Source organism: Ictalurus punctatus, chromosome 19, assembly GCF_001660625.3.
Source record: "Ictalurus punctatus breed USDA103 chromosome 19, Coco_2.0, whole genome shotgun sequence".
In the NCBI taxonomy this organism is placed as follows: domain Eukaryota; kingdom Metazoa; phylum Chordata; class Actinopteri; order Siluriformes; family Ictaluridae; genus Ictalurus; species Ictalurus punctatus.
The window spans coordinates 12,463,452-12,486,025 of record NC_030434.2 but is presented as its reverse complement, the minus strand read 5'-3'; the positions used below and the strand labels follow the sequence as shown (position 1 = coordinate 12,486,025).

At 37.3% G+C, this 22,574-nt stretch overlaps 1 protein-coding gene across 1 annotated transcript in view; it reads left to right on the top strand.

Moving 5' to 3' along the window:
• The first annotated feature begins 433 nt into the window (after positions 1 to 433).
• The window catches only part of LOC108280038 (mucin-2), a 33,978-nt gene continuing 11,837 nt past the window's right edge, over positions 434 to 22,574 (top strand). The window contains exons 1-23 of the mRNA XM_053688119.1: positions 434 to 479; positions 621 to 653; positions 1,129 to 1,354; positions 2,012 to 2,212; positions 7,053 to 7,084; positions 7,245 to 7,451; positions 9,266 to 9,355; positions 10,277 to 10,520; positions 10,881 to 10,921; positions 11,869 to 11,957; positions 13,018 to 13,172; positions 14,178 to 14,316; positions 14,558 to 14,656; positions 17,145 to 17,345; positions 17,678 to 17,920; positions 18,080 to 18,236; positions 18,677 to 18,790; positions 18,989 to 19,127; positions 19,215 to 19,243; positions 19,400 to 21,226; positions 21,362 to 21,556; positions 21,867 to 22,105; positions 22,284 to 22,470. Coding sequence (XP_053544094.1) covers positions 434 to 479; positions 621 to 653; positions 1,129 to 1,354; positions 2,012 to 2,212; positions 7,053 to 7,084; positions 7,245 to 7,451; positions 9,266 to 9,355; positions 10,277 to 10,520; positions 10,881 to 10,921; positions 11,869 to 11,957; positions 13,018 to 13,172; positions 14,178 to 14,316; positions 14,558 to 14,656; positions 17,145 to 17,345; positions 17,678 to 17,920; positions 18,080 to 18,236; positions 18,677 to 18,790; positions 18,989 to 19,127; positions 19,215 to 19,243; positions 19,400 to 21,226; positions 21,362 to 21,556; positions 21,867 to 22,105; positions 22,284 to 22,470 — 4,933 coding nt within the window. The remainder of the gene's footprint in view (positions 480 to 620; positions 654 to 1,128; positions 1,355 to 2,011; positions 2,213 to 7,052; positions 7,085 to 7,244; positions 7,452 to 9,265; positions 9,356 to 10,276; positions 10,521 to 10,880; positions 10,922 to 11,868; positions 11,958 to 13,017; positions 13,173 to 14,177; positions 14,317 to 14,557; positions 14,657 to 17,144; positions 17,346 to 17,677; positions 17,921 to 18,079; positions 18,237 to 18,676; positions 18,791 to 18,988; positions 19,128 to 19,214; positions 19,244 to 19,399; positions 21,227 to 21,361; positions 21,557 to 21,866; positions 22,106 to 22,283; positions 22,471 to 22,574) is intronic.

Below are 22,574 nucleotides of genomic sequence, written 5' to 3'. Positions count from 1 at the left end.
GCCTGACTTCTTGTATTAATAGTTTTGTTCTCCGTATCCACACATTTCTCGCCAAACATATAGTCAGTTACCCAGCATCTGTGTTCCTAGAAGAAACTTCATTTTGTCAAAGCTTTGCACACAGAAAATGCAGAAACAAAGCAGGGGGGACAGGGCCTTGTCTTAAAAGCAGAGATATTCCTCACAAAGCAAAAATGACAAATACATTTAAATTACAGTGTCTTTTGGGTGAATTTTATTGATAAAAGGTATTTAATATATAATCTAAGACATTCATTGAATTGAAAGGGGAGGGGTTCTATGCTGGTACATTCATGGTAAATTAATTTCCTCATGTTATTCAAAGTATGGAACTGGGTCTGGTTATAAAAGGCATGGTGGGAAGGCATCCTTCACACTCTTAATTCATGTTTGGTAGTTACAGTGTCCAAACATGACTCAGTACAGGACACTATTAGGGATTTTAGTGTTTATCACAGGTAAGTGCTTTTGCTTGGACTAATTTATAATTATAATTTTCTAACTACATTGTAGAGGCTTTGCATGTTATGTCATGAGCAATAACACTAAAATGTTATTTGAATAATGCACTTTAAATGTTGATTGTATTTTTCTTCCAGGCCAGTTTGGCTCCGTTTCAACCCAAAGCCAAAGTAAGTAGTCATCCTTGGACCTAAATACATACATTAGAATTTACAACTCTATCTCAAATGCATCTCAGAAATGCAGGGTCTGGTCAGCTAATAGTGCCCAGATTTTTTAGGACAATTCATGGTGAGGCAAATTTCTGCTACTATGCTGCCCTCAACTGGAGATATGTACAGCTTTTACAATTTTCAATTGCAGAATGAAAACAGTTTATGCATGTTTTCCAAAATCCTCAAGCAAGTACTACTACTGTACTACTCCAACACTTTAAAATTCACATTCCTTCTACTTTATTTTACTTCATTCCTAATTAATATATCTTTATTTTGATTATTTTAATCTGGATCCTATTTTAATTAATGATAATTATTTAAATAATAAAAACCTCTGCATTGCCTTGTATATTAAGTTGTGATACAGAAATATACTTGTCTTGCTTTCTCTACTTATTTATTTTTTATTTACTTTATTTATTTTTAGATGTGTGCAAGACCTTTGGCGGTGGGACCATAAAGACTTTCAATGACACCTTGTTCTATGTGAAATCCACATGTCCTGTAACATTGACACAGTTCTCTCATGAGGACGTCGACTGTTTTATCTCTGTGCAGCGTGATCCAACTGGCTTAATGAAGAAAGTCGAGATTGTGGTGAATAAAGTCGCTACCATCATTCAGGATGGCACACTGACTGTACAAGGAAACAGGTATCTCACACAACACCTAGAATAGACACAAGAATGACATATTGATTCATCATGAATGACATATTGAGTACTTTCCTGAATTAATGTTAGTCATTACCCTAGTATCCATATTTCCTGTTTAATTAGAACCGAGTCACTATTGCACTTGAGAACTTTCCTTGATATACATTTACATGTATTCATTTAGCAGACGCTTTTATCCAAAGCGACTTACAAATGAGGAAATACAAGCAAAGTGATGCATCAAGTGGAGAACAATACAAGTAGTGTAATTGAGTTGTAGAGAAGCAAACTGCACAGAGTAGAGGTGTAAGAGTCAGAGTAAGGTGTATTTTTTGTTTTTTTTAATAATGTGGTGTTGGCATTTTAGGGGTTAGTTAAGTGCTCATTGAAGAGGTGGCTCTTTTGCTGTTTTTTGAGGATTAAAAGCACACACTTTGCTAATATATTGAATTATTATACCAGGTTACAGGAAAATGATACTTTTATATGTTTTACCTAATGTTTCATCACCTTATGGTATGCAAAAATTTTGTATCCTAAAGTTTTTTTAGATTGGACATAAAAGTTGTCATTATACATTACTTGTCAAATACAAGCATTGTGTGATCACTACAAAGCGATCCTTACTGATGTTTTAATGACATTTGTTTACAGAGTCTCTCTGCCCTATGACCAGACCTATCAGAGTGTGTATACATTTGGCATTTACACCAAGCTTAGAAGCAAAGTCCTGCCGCTTTCTGTCATATGGTACAGTTTTTCTGAGGGTGTCACTTCACTTTGGGTTAGTACAGCAAAAACATCACGACGTTTCTCGTGCCTCTATACAACCTCAATTAAAAATGATTATTCAGAGTGATAATAGTTATAACAGTTGTGAGGAATTATCCCGGGGAAGGGCGGCGTACAGACCCACAGGAGGCAGAAGAACGTTCACAAACGGTGGTTTATTGGTGCAAGGGTGAAGTGAGTGGGTTGTGAGGGGATGAGTGCGGGGCTTGTGGAGGCGTGACTGCCGGTGTAGCCTACTCGTGGCGGAGGCGGGATTCCCGAGACTGGGCGAGGGTTTTCCCGGGCCGGCGTCCTCCGTAGGTGGGACTCTCACCACCCGGCGATCTCGTCCGCGCTTGCGCCTTTGAGAGAGAGTGAGTGAGAGAGAGAGAGAGAGAGAGAGAGAGAGAGAGAGAGAGAGAGAGAGAGAGATTAGCGTGGGGCGTGAGGTTACCGTCGTGCTCGGTAATTGCGAGTCGCTATGTCGCTGGAAACCACGCACCGACTCCATCTTGTCGCTACGGTATTCTCTCCTCTCGTACGGCCGGAAGCGCGCCCTTTTATCCTCCTCCGCCGTCGCCTGAGTGGTGGAATTTCTCCGTTGGGTCCCCCAATCGCTGGCCGGTGTCGCGTCAGTCCCGCCCCGCCGCGGTGGTCCTTCCGGCTGGCGGAATGTTCGGCACGAAGCTGCCCACGTCGTGCCGGTGCGGCAGTTGGAGAAGGAGCGATTTCCTTCTTGTGTGCGCCGGCTCTCTGGCCGTCGCGACACAGTTTCTATCTATCTATCTATCTATCTATTAGAAACACCTGTACAACTGCACAGTTATTTAATCAACCAATCATGTGGCAGCAGCACAATGCATAAAATCCTAATAATAATAAAAATAATAATAATTCCTTAGAGTGCACGGTGGCTTAGTGGTTAGCACGTTTGCCTCACACCTCCAGGGTCTGGGGTTTGGTCCCTGCTGGGGCCACGTGTGTGCGGAGTTTGCATGTTCTCCCCGTGCTGCGGGGGTTTTCTCTGGGTACTCTGGTTTTCTCCCCCTGTCCAAAGACATGCATGGTAGGCTGATTGGTGTGTCTAAAGTGTCTGTAGTGTATGAATGGGTGTGTGAGTGTGTAAGTGATTGTGCCCTGTGATGGACTGGCACCCTGTCCAGGGTGTACCTTGCCCTGTGCCTGATGTTCACTGGGATAGGCTCCAGGTTCCCCTGTGACCCTAAAGAAGGAGTAAGCGGTAGAAGATGGATGGATGGATGGATAATTACTTAGATTTATATTGCACTTTTATAGGTACTCAAACCATCCACCTGGATGATGCAAAGGCAGCTATAGTGCGCCAGAACACCCACCACACACCAGCTATTAGTGGAGAGGAGAGAGTGATGTAGCCAATTCAGAGAAGGGGATTATTAGTGGGCAATGATGGATAAGGGGCAATGGGGGAATTTCACCAGGACACCGGGGTTATACCCCTACTCTTTTATGATTAGTGTCCTGGGATTTTTAATGACCACAGAGAGCCAGGACCATGTTTTAACGTCTCATTCAAAAGACGGTGCTGTTTTACAGTATAGTGTCCCCATCACTATACTGGGGCATTATGACCCACACAGACCACAGAGTGAGCGCAACCAGTAATCATTCTCAGTATAAAGGGAAACATTTATGGATTAGCTAAATTAGCTACAAAGCACATTTGCTCAAAGCACTTTGTAAACAAAGCTATGTTTCATACAGTAGGCCTACTAACAATCAACTAACATTAACTGTACAACATAATAAAGAAAAAAGCATATTACCTAACACAAAATATTCCACAAAGCTGCTATGTCAGTGTCCTCCTACTCTTCCCTGTGTTACTTTAAGTGTCTGTGGCAGTCCTGTGTCTCTTACATATGTATGAGCGCATAAATGGCTCTGGATTAAACTCTGTAAGCAGTGGGCGCACATTGTTCAAAAACATCAGAGACAAGATGGTAGGGATGATAAGGGATGCACACTGTGAGCTACAAATGAGATTCATTTTGGAGAAACCCTGCTCGCACTCCACTCAAGAATGGTATGGTATTCACAGTAGGCAACAACTGCCTCAGTCCTGGATCAGTTTTTTTTTTTTGTTAAATTTTTTTTTTTGTTTGTTTGAGTCCCTGTACTCTCTAAAAGCCCGAATGACTGTACATGGGCTGTTAACTCCATTTAAGCCCTGGTAGTCATTTGGCAAATGGTCGCCAAATTTCTTCATCAGTGACTTGCTACTGCTCACTCTCTACTTGACTTTTTAGTAGTATTCAGTTTTCTCATTGTTGATGTTTGTGTTCTTAAAAATGCTTTCTTTTCGTCATGACACAACAACACCTGCTACATGACTGTAGGCTTTGCTTTGTGACAACGAATTCAGGTAAACTTTGAACTTCAAGTAATAACAAGAAATAACATTATGTGAAAGAGGCTATTGATCGGCTGGTAGCAAAATTTGAGCGTCGGTACTATAAGATTAGCATATTTATTGCAGTTTTTGTTGTTCTATTTTATCTTTGGTGGATTAAAAACTAAAACTATTTCCTTTGATTATATTGCTGCATAAGATTTTAAACACCCAGCTGCAGAGGTGGTGGATCAACATGTAAAGGTTCTGGAATGCATGTCTGATACATTTTAAAGGAGCAAATTAAGCTCTGGGTACCAGAAGGGCTGGTACCTGTGAGTCTGTACTCATGATAGCCTCAGATTCCTGCTCTTGGTTGACAGGAGTGGAACCTGATGTGATTTTCTGTTGTTGTTGACCATCCACCTCAAGGTTCGATATTTTGGGTGTTCTGAGATGCTTTTCTGCTTACCACGGTTATAAAGAGTGTGTAAAGAGTAATTTTTTTTGAGTTTCTATATCCTTCTCGGCAGCTTAAACCTATCTGGCCATTTTCCTCTGACCTTTTCTTATCAACAAGGCATTTCCACACACAGAACTGTCACTCACTGAATGTTTATTTATTTTTTGCACCATTCTGTGTAAACTCTAGAGATGTGATGTGAACATTACCCAAAGCTCTTTTGCATTGTGCTGCTGCCACATGACTGGCTGATTAGATACTGTGACTGCATGAATGTGCAGGTGTACAGGTGTTCCTAATAAAGTGGATGTTGAGTGTAAATATACAAATTTCATAACTTATCAAAACATATAAAAATGATAAGTTTACAATAGGAAATGATTATCACCTTGACTACCAGGATCATCCAAATCAATCTCTGTTTGATCATATGAGGTAAAGATGTAAAATTTTTTATCTCTCAATTTTCTTGTTATTAATGTATTTTAATAGGCTATTTAACATTTCATGTTTAAAATGTTTTGATGATGATGATGATGATGATGATGATGATGGAGCAGGACCATTCGCACATTCTGACAACCAATATCTGATAAGTGTACTAATTCCATTTTTACAACAGTGTGCAGCTATCTAATTGTTCTTATCAATTTTAGACATGTTTAAGCAGAACATTGCTTTTGTTAAACAATTTCCTTACCACATGTGATCATTGCAGACATCATCAAGACACCAAGTTTAGAAAATAACCTTTTTTTTTGTTGTCCAGTTTTTAACTGCACTGACAGGTTTTTATACACCATCACACACAAATAAGATTTTGGAGTAAGCTTTGTTTTTGTTTTCAATGTTTCAATATTTGCTATAGGTTCAACTGGACCTGCCATTAGTGGATGAGATGACTGGGATGTGTGGGAGACTAAACAGTGACGGTTAGTGTCAAGATTCAACAGGAACAATAGGAACAAGTCCATTTTGCTTTATAGCAAATGTGGTTAATAACATCTTTTTCATGAGCACTTTTATGATTTATTGAGATTTATGAGCATGTCCTAACACCATTTTTTTCCCCACAGAAAATAGAGCACAGCTTCTTTATAGCAATATCATCCGTGATGAAAAATGTATAATTGAAGATAATACAGAAGTACCTGATACGAATATGGTAAGTGTTCTAAAAACAATCCTGCTTCAGAGAGCCATCATAGAATTATTCAATTATTCTAGAAACTACTCCCTAACTTGTATTGACTAGAAACTAGATGACATCTGAGAAATTGGGTATACAAATAGCTAAATATATTTTACTGGCAATTTTACTGAAATTTACTGGCTGAATACATAGTGTAAATTTATATATATATATATATATATATATATATATATATATATATATATATATATATATATATATATATATATATTTATATATATATATATATGTATATATATATATATAATGTGTATATATATATGTATATATATGTATATATATATATGTGTATATATATATATATATATATATATATATATATATATATATATATATATATATTTTACAAAGACCTTATGAATCAGCTTAATCTGGAGTAGTAGAGTAGTAGAGCAAAGTTTTCTTTAAAATTATTGCGAATAATGAAATCAAATAATATTTCTTGAATTATTATATTAAATTCTTGTCCCTGTCATGTGAACATCGCCATCGGCATCGAACATCTGCTCCTAGAATACAGCGCAGCCTACAAACATGGCCGCCAAGGACTACAATTCACAGCCATTACAAACACTCTTGCATTCATGTTCATCCTACTACTGTTTGTACACACCTGGACTCAAACATACATACAATATAAGCACAGTCACTGAACCTTTGCATTGTGATGTATTTGACTTGTTTATACCAGTCATTACCAAACTTTTGTTGGCTTGATGCTTATGCACTGACCTCCTATCATAACCAAGCTATCCCAGATTTGTTGCTTTTTGCCCAAAATAAATTCTGACTAAGTCACACTCCATTTTTGTATGTCAGAAATGACACAATTAATTGCATGCATGAATAACTCAAACATTTCTATTTTGTTTTCCAGATTTGTCAAAGATTTGGTTCTGAGGCCATGGAGTGCGTGGACAGGGATTTTGGAAAGCTCTGCAAGCAAAACATCTATAATGTACATAATCTTGTAAAGTGCTCTTTCTTTGAGGAGTTCCTTCGGCTCTGCAAGGACGTCTTATTCTTTCCCCCACAATCAAAATTGCGAGAAATAACTAACTGTGGTAAGTGTGCAATTTTTTACACAGCATATCATTTAGAGGGCCACCATATTGTCAAATTATATTACATATAATAAATGTGAAATTCTCTGCAGCTGAACCTGCATGTCCTGGAGATTTGAAATTTCAGGATGAAGGTCCTGCTTTTCCTCCCACCTGCTCCAACCCCCAGCTTCAGACAGAATTCAATACCAGCACTTGCCTTCCTCAAGATGGTGTGTATTTCTAGTTGTCAGTGCTGCGATGAAAATTATAACCATCAGTGTTTAAAGTGTGTTTTATTCTTAAGTACACTGGTCGTCTAATGATTAACATAAGCAAACAAATGACATAATTTGACATATCAGCTCACGGTGTTGGGCAACAGGTTCTGAAGGATGAACGTTTTTTTTTGCAGATTCAAATTCAGTGTTTAGGCTTGTGTAATGTTGATTTTCTCCTACTCCCACAAAAATCATGATTTAATTGTCCAGACCGGCAGGGCTAGTGCATACCTATAGGTGAACTAGGCAGTTGCCTAGGGCAGCAGCACAGCCAAGGCAGCAAAAATGAGAGAGAGAGAGAGAGACAGAGAGACAGAGAGAGTGAGAGAGACAGTTTAATTTTATATTAACAAAATATGTCAATTCATTTGTCAATTCATCAATGGAATTATCACAGTCATATCAAAACATTATATCACACCATTAGTTCTAAATCTAAATTCAGAGTTGGGTGTAATGTGTTACTGTGATCTAATTACTTTTTCTGATAATGCTGTAATGTAACACATTGCATTTTAAATTTATGGAATTTGATGGCAGTTAATGAAGTCAATAATTACGTTACTTGCATTACAAATGTATTGTTAAGAAAAATATATTAAGTAAAATGTATTTTTAAAATAAATCACGTTTTGCCCCGAAGATTTTTTCTTTAGCCCCGAATAATTCTCCACTAGGAGCAGTTTGTCACTACGTAACTGAACGTCAGTAAAAGAAGAGCACCTGTAATTTTATATCTTCAGTGAACGAAGGCCACGGTTTACAGGAAAATACATTGAAACACTCGTGTCTTACTGGCTGACAGTTTCTCAATTCTGCCAAACACTAGCTCACAGTCAGTTTGAGGAAAAATACATATACGCCGATTTTTTTTAACCAGTAAATGGGTTGAAACTGAAACACTGTCATCCTCTGATGCTGAGCAGGAAAAGAAGGTGTGTAAATGTCTATATGAGTTCCAGTTTACATGAACATGATAAGGATAGATAATGTACTTTGCATAACACTGTAGCAGTTAAACCCATTCAATGATAGCTTAGTTGTGCCTCCCCTTGTCTAGTGACACCAAACTAGACTAGTTAGAAAAGTTTTATATTTAATCGGTCTGGTATTCCTACAAACAGTGACAACACCCAAGGCAAGTGTCCTGATAAATCCAACTTTTTCTGATCATGTCATACATTGACTTGCGCTAAAATGACTGAAAGCACTACGAGTTTCACTTTGTAGTATATTTTTGTAGGTTTGATATGTTTTGAAAGTAACGTGAAAGTAAAGTAATTAGTAGTATTCAGGACAGTACTAAATAAAAAATAACATGGGATTTTTATGATCCCTCTTATTTTGTTAAAAGTTTCAAGATTTTGGAGATTTTGCAAGGCGTATGTAAACATCCGACCGCAACTGTATGTGAGACTGGGGGAAGTGGGCAGGGGTGGTTTCAGTTAATATCACAAATTGCTCATACTTGCATACTCTGATTGTAAATTCTGGAGGTGCTATAGAAAATGTGTAAAGCTTGGCAGACCTGGTAAGTAATATAATCTGAGCAAATGTCACTGGACACTATTATAGTATAAGATTGCGTAAAGCTCATTTAGTTGTTATATTGCTCATGCCTTATTTTGTTCTAATTTATTCTTATTGTTTTCTTTCTCACAGTTTGAGGCATATATGCTTGACATACTATCAACTGATAGCCAGCCTTGCCATTTATTTTTCTCTCAGTCTCTCTTTTACACATTCCTTCTCTCTCGTTCTCTCAGGATTGGTCCTGAACGATCGAGCTGAAGGTTACCACAGTGTTAAGGTGCAGGACTGCCCTTGTGTGCACATGAGAGTAACATATACGCCAGGCAAAAAAATCAGTTCAAAGTGCCAAACTTGGTGAGAACATTTTGCTTTAATATTCTTGTTTTATCGTATGATTGGATCTGGTCTCTTGAGATGCTGTTTATAGTGCTTTATCCTATCATCGTACTTTACAAACCATATTATATAATTAGATTGACATTTATCAAATCATATAATATTGTTTTAAGGTTTTGAATAATGAAAAACAATACACACAACAGAATACAGTTTAAATTCAAATTTAAGTTGAACACAAACTAATGACATGGAATGCATTTTATCGATAAACACTTATGGATCAGTCCAATCAGTGAGAACTGGACCTTATGGATCTTATTAGCTCTTGCCCCAAATATTTGCTAGATGCATCACATAAGTGTTGTGACTGGCAGTCAATTCAATTTCATCCCGTACATGGTCCACATACTCTGTTGGGTATGAATTGACGTTTAGGCTACATAGCCTACACTCTGCTACACAATTTCCCAATAAAGTGTAATATTATAAACATAATACAACATCAATCCATCCATTTTCCATACCACTTATCATACACAGGGTTGTGGGAGAGCCTGGAGGCTATCCCAGGGCACTCAGAGCACAAGGCATGGGTACACCCTGGACAGGGTGCCAACCCATTGGAGCGCAAAACGCACACCCATAAACACAGTATGGACAATCTGGAAATGCCAGTCAACCTACATTGCATTGCCACCCCACAGCCTGTGTTTGATTGCGTGTGTGCATGGTGCCTTGTGATGGGCTTGCTTCCCATCTGTGACCCTGACCTGGATAAAATGCTTACTAAAGAGGAATGAATAAATAATTAAATTATAGGACATTCTGTCCCAAGCATAAGAGAACAAAAAGAGTAATGTGGAAGCAACTAATGGTATTTATATTGCATTCTCTCTGTGTTCCAGCTCATTCCTGCGACAGTAATCTGAGGTTTGATTACGCCATGCGGGCATGCAATCGTACATGCCGCTCAGTGTCTAGTCCTGACCCAACCTGTGACATGCCAGATGACCCAGTGGAGGGCTGCGGATGCCCATCTGGCACTCACCTCAACACACCACTCAAATGCAGCCCTCGTGCCCTCTGCCAGTGCAAATACTCAGGTGGAACAACGCCTCCAGGGCCCGTGGTTATTGATGGACACCAATGGTATGCTGTGCTGTTCAGTCACACTGCTGTTAAAAAGGTGTACTGGCATAATTTAGATTCACCTTGTTGGAGTAAAGAACTAAATGCAGAACCACAAGTACTCACTCCAGTAAAATGAGTAGAAACATTTAAAAATATTCTAGAATATTATATATACATATACATACATATACATACTTATATATATATATATATATGTATATATATATTTTGTGTGTGTGTGTGTGTGTGTGTGTGTGTATGGGTGAAATCATATGTATACTACATTCATAGAAACATGTACAAGCAACAAATTTTAATTTATAATTTTAATAATACAAATAAGATATATGTAAATTATGCTGGATCTTTGTTTTGCAGCATTTGTGAAAATGGAAATCTCAAGTGTTCAGATAATTGTGGTAAAATTTTTCTTCTTTTACATAAGCAATATTGAGTTGTCAATAAATGACTAGCTATATGCTGTAATGACTGTGGACATTAATGGTTATAGTGTAGTGCTTATTTATGCAAATATCTATTCAGATAATCATATGGGGAAAGTGCAATGCAAAAAAAAATCTGGCAGAAGTAGATCAAGAGCTTTGAATTAATGTTTAAATCAAATATAAAATGGGGGTGGGTGAAATGTTATCTCAGTGACACTGACTATGGCATGGATTTTGGTGCCAGATGTATTGGTTTCAATATTGCAAAAACAGCTCATCTACAGTAACTCAAAATGTGGTGAACAGAAAAGCATCTCAAAATGCTGCAACAACAGAAGACCACATTGGCTTTCACTCCTGTCAGCCAATAACAGGAATCTGAGGCTACAGTGGGCACAGGTCCACTGAAACTAGACAGTTTCCAAATTAAAAAAAAAAAAAGATCAAGTGATGTTTTTCCAATGTTCAAATGTCCAGGTTTGGCTGAGCTCCTGACCTGTATCTGCAGGAGTTTATGGCTGATTGGATAAATGCATGAATGAGCAGGGGTACAGATGTTCAGATTACAATCCAATTAAATACAATCAATATTCCAGTTCAATTTGCAGTAAACATTAATTTAAAAAAGCAAACAATATATATTGTTTTTTGTTTTGTTTTGTTTTTTGTTTGTTCGTTTGTTTGTTTTTTGTTTGTTTGTTTGCTTTTTTTTAAAATTAACTTTCACTGCAAAAATGAACTGGCATTTAACTTAAATTACCGTTCTAATAATTTTGTTAAATATATACCAAAAAACATTAGAATTCCAAATTGTCTCTAAATAGAGGATTGCCATTGGAGGTAATTACAGTAATTTTGCATTATCTCAATGTGTCATATAAATGTGAGGCCTTTCAAAGTGTTCTTACTTTGTCCTCTAGACTGTAAAAATGGACAAATCTGTGTCCATTGTGCACAAACATCAGTTAACACAGCACAAAGGACATGTGAAAGCCTGAGCAAGCCATCTGTGAGTATTTCTACATCAGAGTACATGAGCTGTCTCACTGCAGAATTAGCTGAGATATAATTGAATCCATGCATCATCTTGTAAATAAGAATAAATAGGAACGAGTATTGGAATGGAATATCAATCTTTATTAATCTTTTAGTACAATTTAGTACAGCCTAGGCCAGACTGAATGAAAAAAAAATCTGCCAGATTTACACACATTTCAGAAATGTTGATTTTTGTCATACACATATGCACATATGCACAGAAAGTGTGAAATGAAGACAAAATGATGAAAGAAATGGAATTTCTCAGAAGCAGAAGTTTTGACTCACATATTATTCAGCCATATAAAAGGACCTGAAAATGCTTAAATCTTTAGACAGAAAATGTGAATTAGGTGTGAATTAAGTGTGGTGAAAAGGAAATAATTCGACAAAAAAAGATATGTACACTGTATCTAATTTATCATGGACAACAAGCGCATCATGTAGGGAAACTGCTATGTTTAATTGTTTAAAGTGTCTCTGTGACTGTTATACCCTCATTGATGCTCATTGAAATGCCCTCATTGCTGCTTATTGAAATACCCTCATTGCTGCTCATTGAAATGCCCTCATTGCTGCTCATTGAAATGCCCTCAGTGCTGCTCATTGAAATACTCTCACTGATGCTCATTGAAATGCCCTCATTGCTGCTCATTGAAATGCCCTCAGTGCTGCTCATTGAAATGCCCTCGTTGCTGCTCATTGAAATGCCCTCAGTGCTGCTCATTGAAATGCCCTCGTTGCTGCTCATTGAAATGCCCTCATTTCTGCTCATTGAAATACCCTCATTGATGCTCATTGAAATACCCTCATTGATGCTCATTGAAATGCCCTCATTGATGCTCATTGGTGTTGAAAAAGCATAAGGTTATGTGTCATAAGGAAACGTAAAACAATATGACCTGAAAATGAAAGAATGAATGCAAGTACTATGATGCACATGCACTTTACATCATGATTGACAGACAGAAGTCAGGACTGAGTGTATAAATTAAATTGGTGTTTTTTCTGTTTCTGAATTGCCTTTATAGAGTGATGATGAGAGCTGCATCAGTGGCTGTTACTGTCCAGAGGGCCAGTATGCGGACCATAATGGTAGCTGTGTGACCAAAGAGAACTGCACATGTGAATTCAGTGGGATGGTTTATGCATCTGGGCAGAGAGTGGAATCAAACTGTCAAATATGGTGATCAAATGACACATAAAATTGACATTTTGTAGTACTTTTCACAGTTTAAATGAACAAAAAAACAGATCTGTCACATGGAAAAAGTAAGTACGCCCCTACATTTATGACAACTTCAAATCCATAAAATTAGAATCAGGTGTTCAAGAAACTGCTCATGGAGTGCAGGTGTTATATTTAAAACTCTCACATCTAGTGTCTGGTGTTCCCTTTGTTATTGAGGTGTGTGGTGTCATCATGCCAAGATTTAAGTTGAGTTCTGTAAGGCCCTCAGAAAAAAAGGTTGGGGATATCTATGAATCTGGCAAGGGATTGAAAAAGATCTCAAAAGTATTTGAAATCCATCATTCCACTGTAAGGAAAATAATCTACAAATGGCACACATTTCAAATGATTGCCAATTTGAAGTTGCTGGCCATCAAATTCAGCTCAAGAGCAGATGATCTGATGCAAAAAGAAGTCTCCAAGAACTCCAAAATTTCATCACAGGATCTGCTAGTAAGTCTCTGAACTGTTGGTGTCAAAGTGCATGCTTCTACAATTAGAAAGAGATTGCACAAATATGACCTGCATGGGAGGCATGCCAGGAAAAAAGCCCTTACTGTCTAAAAAGAATATTAGAGCAAGACTACAGTTTGCCAGTGAGCACATAGGGAAAGACCAGGCATTTTGGAATAATGTGCTCTGGACATACAAATCAAAGATAGAGTTGTTTGGCCACAGTAACAGCAGACATGTTTGGCAGATTTGAATCCCACTGAAATGTTGTGGGGGATTTGAATCAAGCAGTACATGCAGGGAAACCATTAAACATCTTGCAACTGAAAGAATATTGCATGGAAGAGTAGTCATAAATTCCAGCAAGCCAATTTTAGAGACTGGTGGACAGTTATGCAAAATGCAATACTAGCTTCTGAGGCCAAGGGTGTACTTACTTTTTCCACATAAGAATATCTTTTGATATTTCTGTAGAATAAATAATTGAACAAGCTCATTTTCTCTCAGCACTTGCAGAGGAGGCCAGTGGAATTGTCAAGGGGATCCATGCCCAGGAGTGTGCGAAGTGTTTGGCAATGGACAATATAAGACCTTTGATTCCAAATGGTATCGCTTCGATGGCCACTGTCAGTACACACTGGTTGAGGTAAGTTAAGATCCTACAAATCGAAAGAATTATTGTATGTAAAAAAACAAAATCTTTCTGAGTGGAATGACTAATGAAAATGTTAAGGTACAATCATTGATGTAATATTCCATGAACGCTCACCTGTTAATCTGTAGTATATGTGTGTGTGTGTGTGTGTGTGTGTGTGTGTGTGTGTGTGTGTGTGTGTGTGTGTGTGTGTGTGTGTGTGTGTGTGTGTGTGTGTGTGTGTGCGTATTAGGACGCTGGCAACGAAAAGCAGTTTTCCATTAAAGCAGAGAGTGTGCCTTGCTGTGATGAAGTTCTAACCTGTTCCCGCTCCATCTCAGTGACACTCAAGGTCAAATCTTTCTTTGTGTTATTCTGAACAAGTATTTTATGGCTATGTTCACACTGTAAAGTTAAGCACTTTACAAGTCTGTGTTATTGTTTAAATAACTGTTTTTTGACTGCCATGAGCAAAATAATATGTTCAAGATTAATTTCTGTTGTGATTGTGGTTGCATTGTGATATATTATCCATGTATCAGAATATAGTACCACATATCTGACACCCCTTGCTTACTGCCACCCCCTGTTTGTGCAGATGGAGTCAAAAATGCTTAATGTAAAATAATAATAATAATAATAATAATAATAATAATAATAATAATAATAATCAATTCTTATCCTATCCCATTTCTTATAACTCAGTTTTGTGGATATAAGCAATTTAAAGCTGCAGTACTGAGCTTTGTCTCTCTATCGCCATCTCTACATCTGTAAAAGAAGATGGTGGTGTTGTAATTTTGTATCTTCAGTGAACGGAGGAGAGACCAATCAGATAGGGTTTACAGGAAAATACGTGGAAATACTTGTGTCTTATTGGCTGACAGCTCTCAATTCTGCCAAACGCTAGCTCACACAAACAGCGTGAGGAAAAATGGATATATGCTGTTTTTTTTAAACCAATAAAGGGGTTAAAACTGAAACACAAACATCCTCTGATGCTGAGCAGGAAGGTGTGTAAATATCTTTAAGGACAGCTAACATACTTTGCATGTCACTGTTACGGTTAAACCCATACAATGATAGCTTCGTTGTGCCTCCCCTTAGCTAGCAAAACCAAACTAACCTAATCTCATGTTAGATAGCCAAAAAGTTTTATATTTTATCGGTCTGGTAGTCCTGCAAACAATGATAAAACCGGAGGCAGGTTTTATTAGAAATTTATTCGAAAAAATTTAAAAAATTTTTAAAGCAATTATCCCCCGAATGCAAGAACAAAAATGCATGCAAACAGTCTATTTAGAAGTACATTTTAAAAAGTTTTTTTATGGAGAAGAATCTGGGCTCAGCCCCGGATGATTAACAGTTCAACACCCCTAGTCTTACCTGTTCAGCAGAAAAAAGCCTTCAATCCCTTCAGATCTTGGAGATCTCGCAACCTCTCAAAAGCCATGCCGATATTTATTCTCATTTTAGCATGGGCGCGGTCGCCTTCCCTTTTTGACTGCAGGCTCCTTGCAGTTCAATCTTTCTTGGTTTTGACAACAGGTTCTTCCCCAGATGTCAATGATGATTGCATGACAAGTTTAAATTCTAAGCAACTGTTGTAAGAACAAGCTACACTCCACCATCCTCAGCCCCCACACACGCGCTATAGTAGCCAGGTCTTCTTCTTTCTGTTTACTGATGTGAGTAACCATGCAAAGACAAATGTCGTCAAAATGACATTTCACACAAAATCTGACCAGACAGCTCAATTTATAAATCATTATTATTGGCTTACTGTTGTGTATTGGAATAAGGTAAGGAGACAGTTTTGAACACTAATTTTTATGTACTTGCTCAATAATTGATTTTTGTTAAGTTTTAACCTAAAAAAGTTCTGTACTGCAGCTTTAAGAAACTTCACTTTAATATAAACAGGCTACTTCATCCAACTAATAATTATTTCATCCAAAACAACAACAAAAAAACTCAAGTTGTAAATATTAAATGTGAATCAGTTGACACCTCAATCCATACAGTATTTTATAGAATCGTTTGAATGTCTAAAAAATAATTAAGCACTGCAGTAGCCAAATTCATTGCTATCATAGCCATAAGAAATTAGGTGATATTTATCAGGGCCCAAATAACAATTGTGTGGTCCTCACCAACTTCCATAAACTGACAAATAATCTCAGGTGACAACAAAAGTAACCTGAATCTGAATCTGAAAAAGTGACTACAATTGAAATATTGAAATTAGGCTATTTATTTGTTTATAGAAGTTGGTGAGGACCACACAATTGTTATTAAGGCCTTGGTAAATAAAAACGTAGACTTGAAGACTTTCTTTTTCTCATGGCTCTATGACCCTAGATCAAACTTGATTTAGGTAACAGGAAACTTTCAATTCAATTACTGTTCACCAGACGATTTTAACAGGGATTCTACATTAATTTGATGGAAAGGATTACATCATTAAGTCTTGTAAAACTAGTAAGAATCATGAAAACTTCATTTCCATTATAAGCATGCCCTTGAGATGATTTTTCTGTTCACTTTGTCTTAAATGAATTTGGGTGACTTTTACTATGAAATAAAAATTTTGTTCTATTTGTTCCAATGAATGTACAGTGTATATATATTCATGCACATAAAATTAATCCACTTAAAACACATTTGAACAAACAAAAAATTGAGAGATTGTGACTGGCCATGGTTTCAGAAAGGCAATTGTGAGGTTTGTTGTGAAATTTGAAATGCTACTAATGACATTTTATTCAAGTAAATATTTATAGATTGTGTCATACTTGAAGTTTGTTGTAACTGTACATAAATTTGTTGGTCTTGAACAGGATGAACAACATAATGAAGTGACTCTAATCCTGTATAATATGAATGTAACTCAGAAGCTCCAAAAAGGGTTGAGTGCCCAGTCACTGTACTCTGTCCACACTGTGGGTCTGTATATCATTATCTCTTCGACAAAACTGGGCCTCACTGTGATTTGGGACAAGCAAACCAGAGTCAAAATTGAGTTGCAGACCAACTGGAATGTAAGCAGCAGTTTATTTTTATTACCATGTAAATAGATTTCTGGCCTGACTGATTAATAATGGAGATGGCATGGATCTAGGATATAACCTTTTTGACCTAAACAAACCAAGAACAAGGTTATTAAAATGCCATAGTTTAGCCTGGTGTTAACTTGCATGCTAAAAGCATGCTCAGCAGTCTGGAACTGTCTGTTGTCCATTTGGAGTATGATCCTGATGCTATAGGCATTTTTCTGCATGCTGGTTTCAGAGTTGTGAATCCAAATTCCTTGTGACCAGGTTTCCTTGTGTTTCCCAAGTCTGTCTTGTTCATGTTTCCTTTGTACTGACAGGGTAAAGTGCAGGGCCTGTGTGGTGACTTTGATGGGAAGTTAATGAATGATATGCTGAAGAGCAGTTCCACTCTAGTGGTCAGCACACTGGATTTTGGGAACAGCTGGAAGACACCTGTACCCCCTTGTTCAGATGTGACCAAGGAATTGTTTCCCTGTGAACACCATTCATACTGTGCTGCTTGGGCGCAGAGACGCTGCATGATTTTACACAGTGACACATTTGAAGCCTGCCACCTTAAGGTTCTTTACCAATAATGTTTTTAAACAATGTTTATATTTAATTTTTTTTAAATAATATTTTTTGTTTTGCCTTTACATGCCTTACAGACATGAATGCATCTACATTACATGATTAACTTTTTCAAGAAGTTTTCAGTATAGCTTTCTAATAACTTGCAGGTTGATCCAGCACCTTATTACCAGGCCTGTATTCTGGAGTCATGCTCCTGTGATTTTGAGGGCAAATTCCTGGGATTCTGCACAGCTGTGGCAGCATACGCTGATGCCTGCACAACCCGAAATATCTGTATCAAATGGAGAACTCCAGACCGGTGCCGTACGTGTCTTGCAGCATTGACAACCTTCAATGTTACATTTTTTACTTGTTTGTGGAAAATTATGTAAAGAAGACAGATATGTCCCTGTTTCAGTTATTTATGAGATTTTATCATATGCAATTCCATGATTATATATTGTGTCAAAGTGTTTGTTGCTTTAAGATTTAATCATAGTGTAACCAAGAGATGCCTTCTCTGAAACTATGTTTTTTTTAGATTTTATGTGCGTATAAGAATCTCTTTGAGAGTGGAAAAAACCCTGAGTTGTTAAAAATGATATGCCATTGTAATACAGAACACTCTGTCAATATAGTTTGGGGCTTCCCAGAAGTCACAGATAGTAATTATAAAATTACTTCCTAGTGGGTGGAAATGTAATCCTACATTATTATAAGTGATGAGATCAAAATGTTTTGTGTGTGTGCTCTTTCTTCCACAGCGGTCTATTGTGACTATTACAATGAAGAGGGTCAGTATAGCTGGCATTATGAGGCATGTCCTCAACAAATTAAGACTTGTGGGAAAAACAACAAATTCTCTGGAGAGCTTGAAGGTTTTCATTTTTCCCTTTGCATTTTTTCAGTTTATTTCAAATGCCCTAGTTCCACTTTATGGACTGTAATAAATAAATCCATTAACTGGGTTTAGGTACTGGTTTGGTTGGTAGGGGAGATGATAAATATTTAAGAGTTTATTAATGATTGACTTTTATATGGTGATAAGTAATTAAACGGGGACATTTTTGGCTAAGGTTGTTACCCACAGTGCCCTGCTGAGATGCCATATTATGATGAGAACAGAAGAATTTGTTCCAGTTTGGACAACTGCACCTGTTACTTCAACAACACTGTGGTCGAACCTCGTGCGACAGTGACTACACCAAGTGAATGGTGATTAGTTTTTATTTTATATGCAAATATAGTAAAATGTTTTGTTACATGGCCTAATACCTTATAATTTGTTTTCATTTGATATAGTACTTGCAGTGGAGGGCAAATTATTTGCGGTGAGTTATAATAATTTGTTTATACTTACAACGTGTCAGTTTTGATCATTTTAATGTACTCATTTAAAAACAAAACAAAATAAAAACCCTGTGTATTAATGTCCATACTGGAGTGCATACTTACCCCCTCAACTCCATGTACAACCACAACTCCAGAAACGACAACTACAACTTCAGGTACAGTCACAACTACAGAAACCACAACTCCAGTAACCATAACCACAACTTCAGAAACAACTCCAGAAACAACAACTACAGAAACCACAACTCCAGAAACCACAACTTCAACTATAACCACAACTTCAGTTACAACCACAACTGCAGAAAGCACAACTCCAGTAACCATAACCACAACTCCAGAAACAACAACTCCAGACACCACAACTCCAGAAACAACAACTACAATTACAGAAACTACAACTCCAGAAACAACAACTACAGAAACCACAACTTCAACTACAACCACAACTTCAGTTACAACCACAACTCCAGAAAGTACAACTCCAGAAACTTCAACCACAACTCCAAAAATAACAACTACAATTACAGAAACTACAACTCCAGAAACAACAACTACAGAAACCACAACTTCAGTTACAACCACAACTACAGAAACCACAACTCCAGTAACCATAACCACAACTCCAGAAACAACAACTACAATTACAGAAACTACAACTCCAGAAACAACAACTACAGAAACCACAACTTCAACTACAACCACAACTTCAGTTACAACCACAACTCCAGAAAGTACAACTCCAGAAACCATAACCACAACTCCAAAAATAACAACTACAATTACAGAAACTACAACTCCAGAAACAACAACTACAGAAACCACAACTTCAGTTACAACCACAACTACAGAAACCACAACTCCAGTAACCATAACCACAACTCCAGAAACAACAACTACAATTACAGAAACTACAACTCCAGAAACAACAACTACAGAAACCACAACTTCAGTTACAACCACAACTACAGAAAGCACAACTCCAGTAACCATAACCACAACTCCAGAAACAACAACTACAATTACAGAAACTACAACTCCAGAAACAACTACAGAAACCACAACTTCAACTACAACTACCGTTACAACCACAACTACAGAAAGCACAACTCCAGTAACCATAACCACAACTCCAGAAACAACTACAATTACAGAAACTACAACTCCAGAAACAACAACTACAGAAAGCACAACTTCAACTACAACCACAACTACAGAAAGCACAACTCCAGTAACCATAACCACAACTCCAGAAACAACAACTACAGAAACCACAACTCCAGAAACAATAACTACAGAAACCACAACTTCAACTATAACCACAACTTCAGTTACAACCACAACTGCAGAAAGCACAACTCCAGTAACCATAACCACAACTCCAGAAACAACAACTCCAGACACCACAACTCCAGAAACAACAACTACAATTACAGAAACTACAACTCCAGAAACAACAACTACAGAAACCACAACTTCAACTACAACTACAGTTACAACCACAACTACAGAAAGCACAACTCCAGTAACCATAACCACAACTCCAGAAACAACTACAATTACAGGAACTACAACTCCAGAAACAACAACTACAGAAACCACAACTTCAACTACAACCACAACTACAGAAAGCACAACTCCAGTAACCATAACCACAACTCCAGAAACAACAACTACAGAAACCACAACTCCAGAAACAATAACTACAGAAACCACAACTTCAACTATAACCACAACTTCAGTTACAACCACAACTGCGGAAAGCACAACTCCAGTAACCATAACCACAACTCCAGAAACAAAAACTCCAGACACCACAACTCCAGAAACAACAACTACAATTACAGAAACTACAACTCCAGAAACAACAACTACAGAAACCACAAATTCAACTACAACCACAACTTCAGTTACAACCACAACTCCAGAAAGCACAACTCCAGTAACCATAACCAAAACTCCAGGTAAGTAGTAAATACTACTACCTCTGGAATGTAATTGTATTATTTTAAAAGTTTAGCTGTTTTATAAGACGTTTCACAAATATTCTTAGCTTGCACCAAATATAAATACACTTTTTCTACCAACATTAACCCTAGATTGCAAGAATCCACAGGACAACAAAACATGGCCAGATGGTGCTAAATGGACTAAGGACTGCATCAATTATGCTTGCAGCAATGGTAATATTCAGATGAAGTCTGTGACATGTCCAACTCCAGTCATTCCAGTGTGCCCCAGAGGAACTCCAACGATGGTAAAAGATGGCTGTTGTGACACCCATCGATGTTACTGTGAGTGCAGTGGCCCTTTCTGCTGTTTAAAAATACTATAAAAAGCCTTTAACTCTTGTATTTCTTCAGGAAAATGTCCATTTAAGGACATTCAAACTTGTAGTTTTTCCTCAGTAAAATTATTATGAACATTGTAGTATATAAAGAAACCTTCTAACAATGTTTAATTTTTATTTACTTCATTTTTATTTAATATTATAGACAATGCTATAATCTGTATAGAAGTTTTAAAACAGGCTAATAGTATTTCTCTCCCTGTTTTGTGAATTGATACTATGCAGAGATTTCTCCAATGTTTATGTTTCCTCAGGTCAATGTGATGTCTACGGAGACCCACATTATGTTACCTTTGAAGAAACAAAATTTGACTTCCTAGAAAACTGTACATATATTCTGGTGGAGGAAAGGACTTCACGTCACCATCTCAGAATCAGTGTTGATAATTATTACTGTGAACCATCTGCTTCCTGTGTCAAGGGCATCATTCTGAAGTACCGTAACAGCACAGCAATACTAAAAGTGCTTCCTGAAAAACTGCCCATAGTAGAGGTAGGTCTATATGAATGCCATTAAACTGTTCAATCAGGTAATGGTCATCATGATTTGGTTCCTGTGCCTTTGAAGTGCTTTCTATTTTATTGTTTGTACATATTGCAATATGGTACTGTGCGTGTTGTGCAAGATGCATGTTTGGGCCATGTTAGTTTGAATCTGTTATGTTTTCCAGGTTACTCTGAATCATGTAACAATAAAACCACCATATCAAGCAGATGGACTTAGGTTTGAGAGAATAGGTGCCAGGGTTTACATTTACATTGACGAGATCCGCTCATACATTTTTCTCAGTGCAAAGAGCACACTGCAGATCAACCTGGCAGAGGAGAACTTCTTTAATAACACGCAGGGACAGTGTGGTAGGTGTCCAGCATTTTGGCTTGCTTTGTAGTTGTGAAATATCCTTCTTCCAAATAGTATAGGTCAAGAGGCTCTAGCTACAATAACCAAATTTTGCAAATTT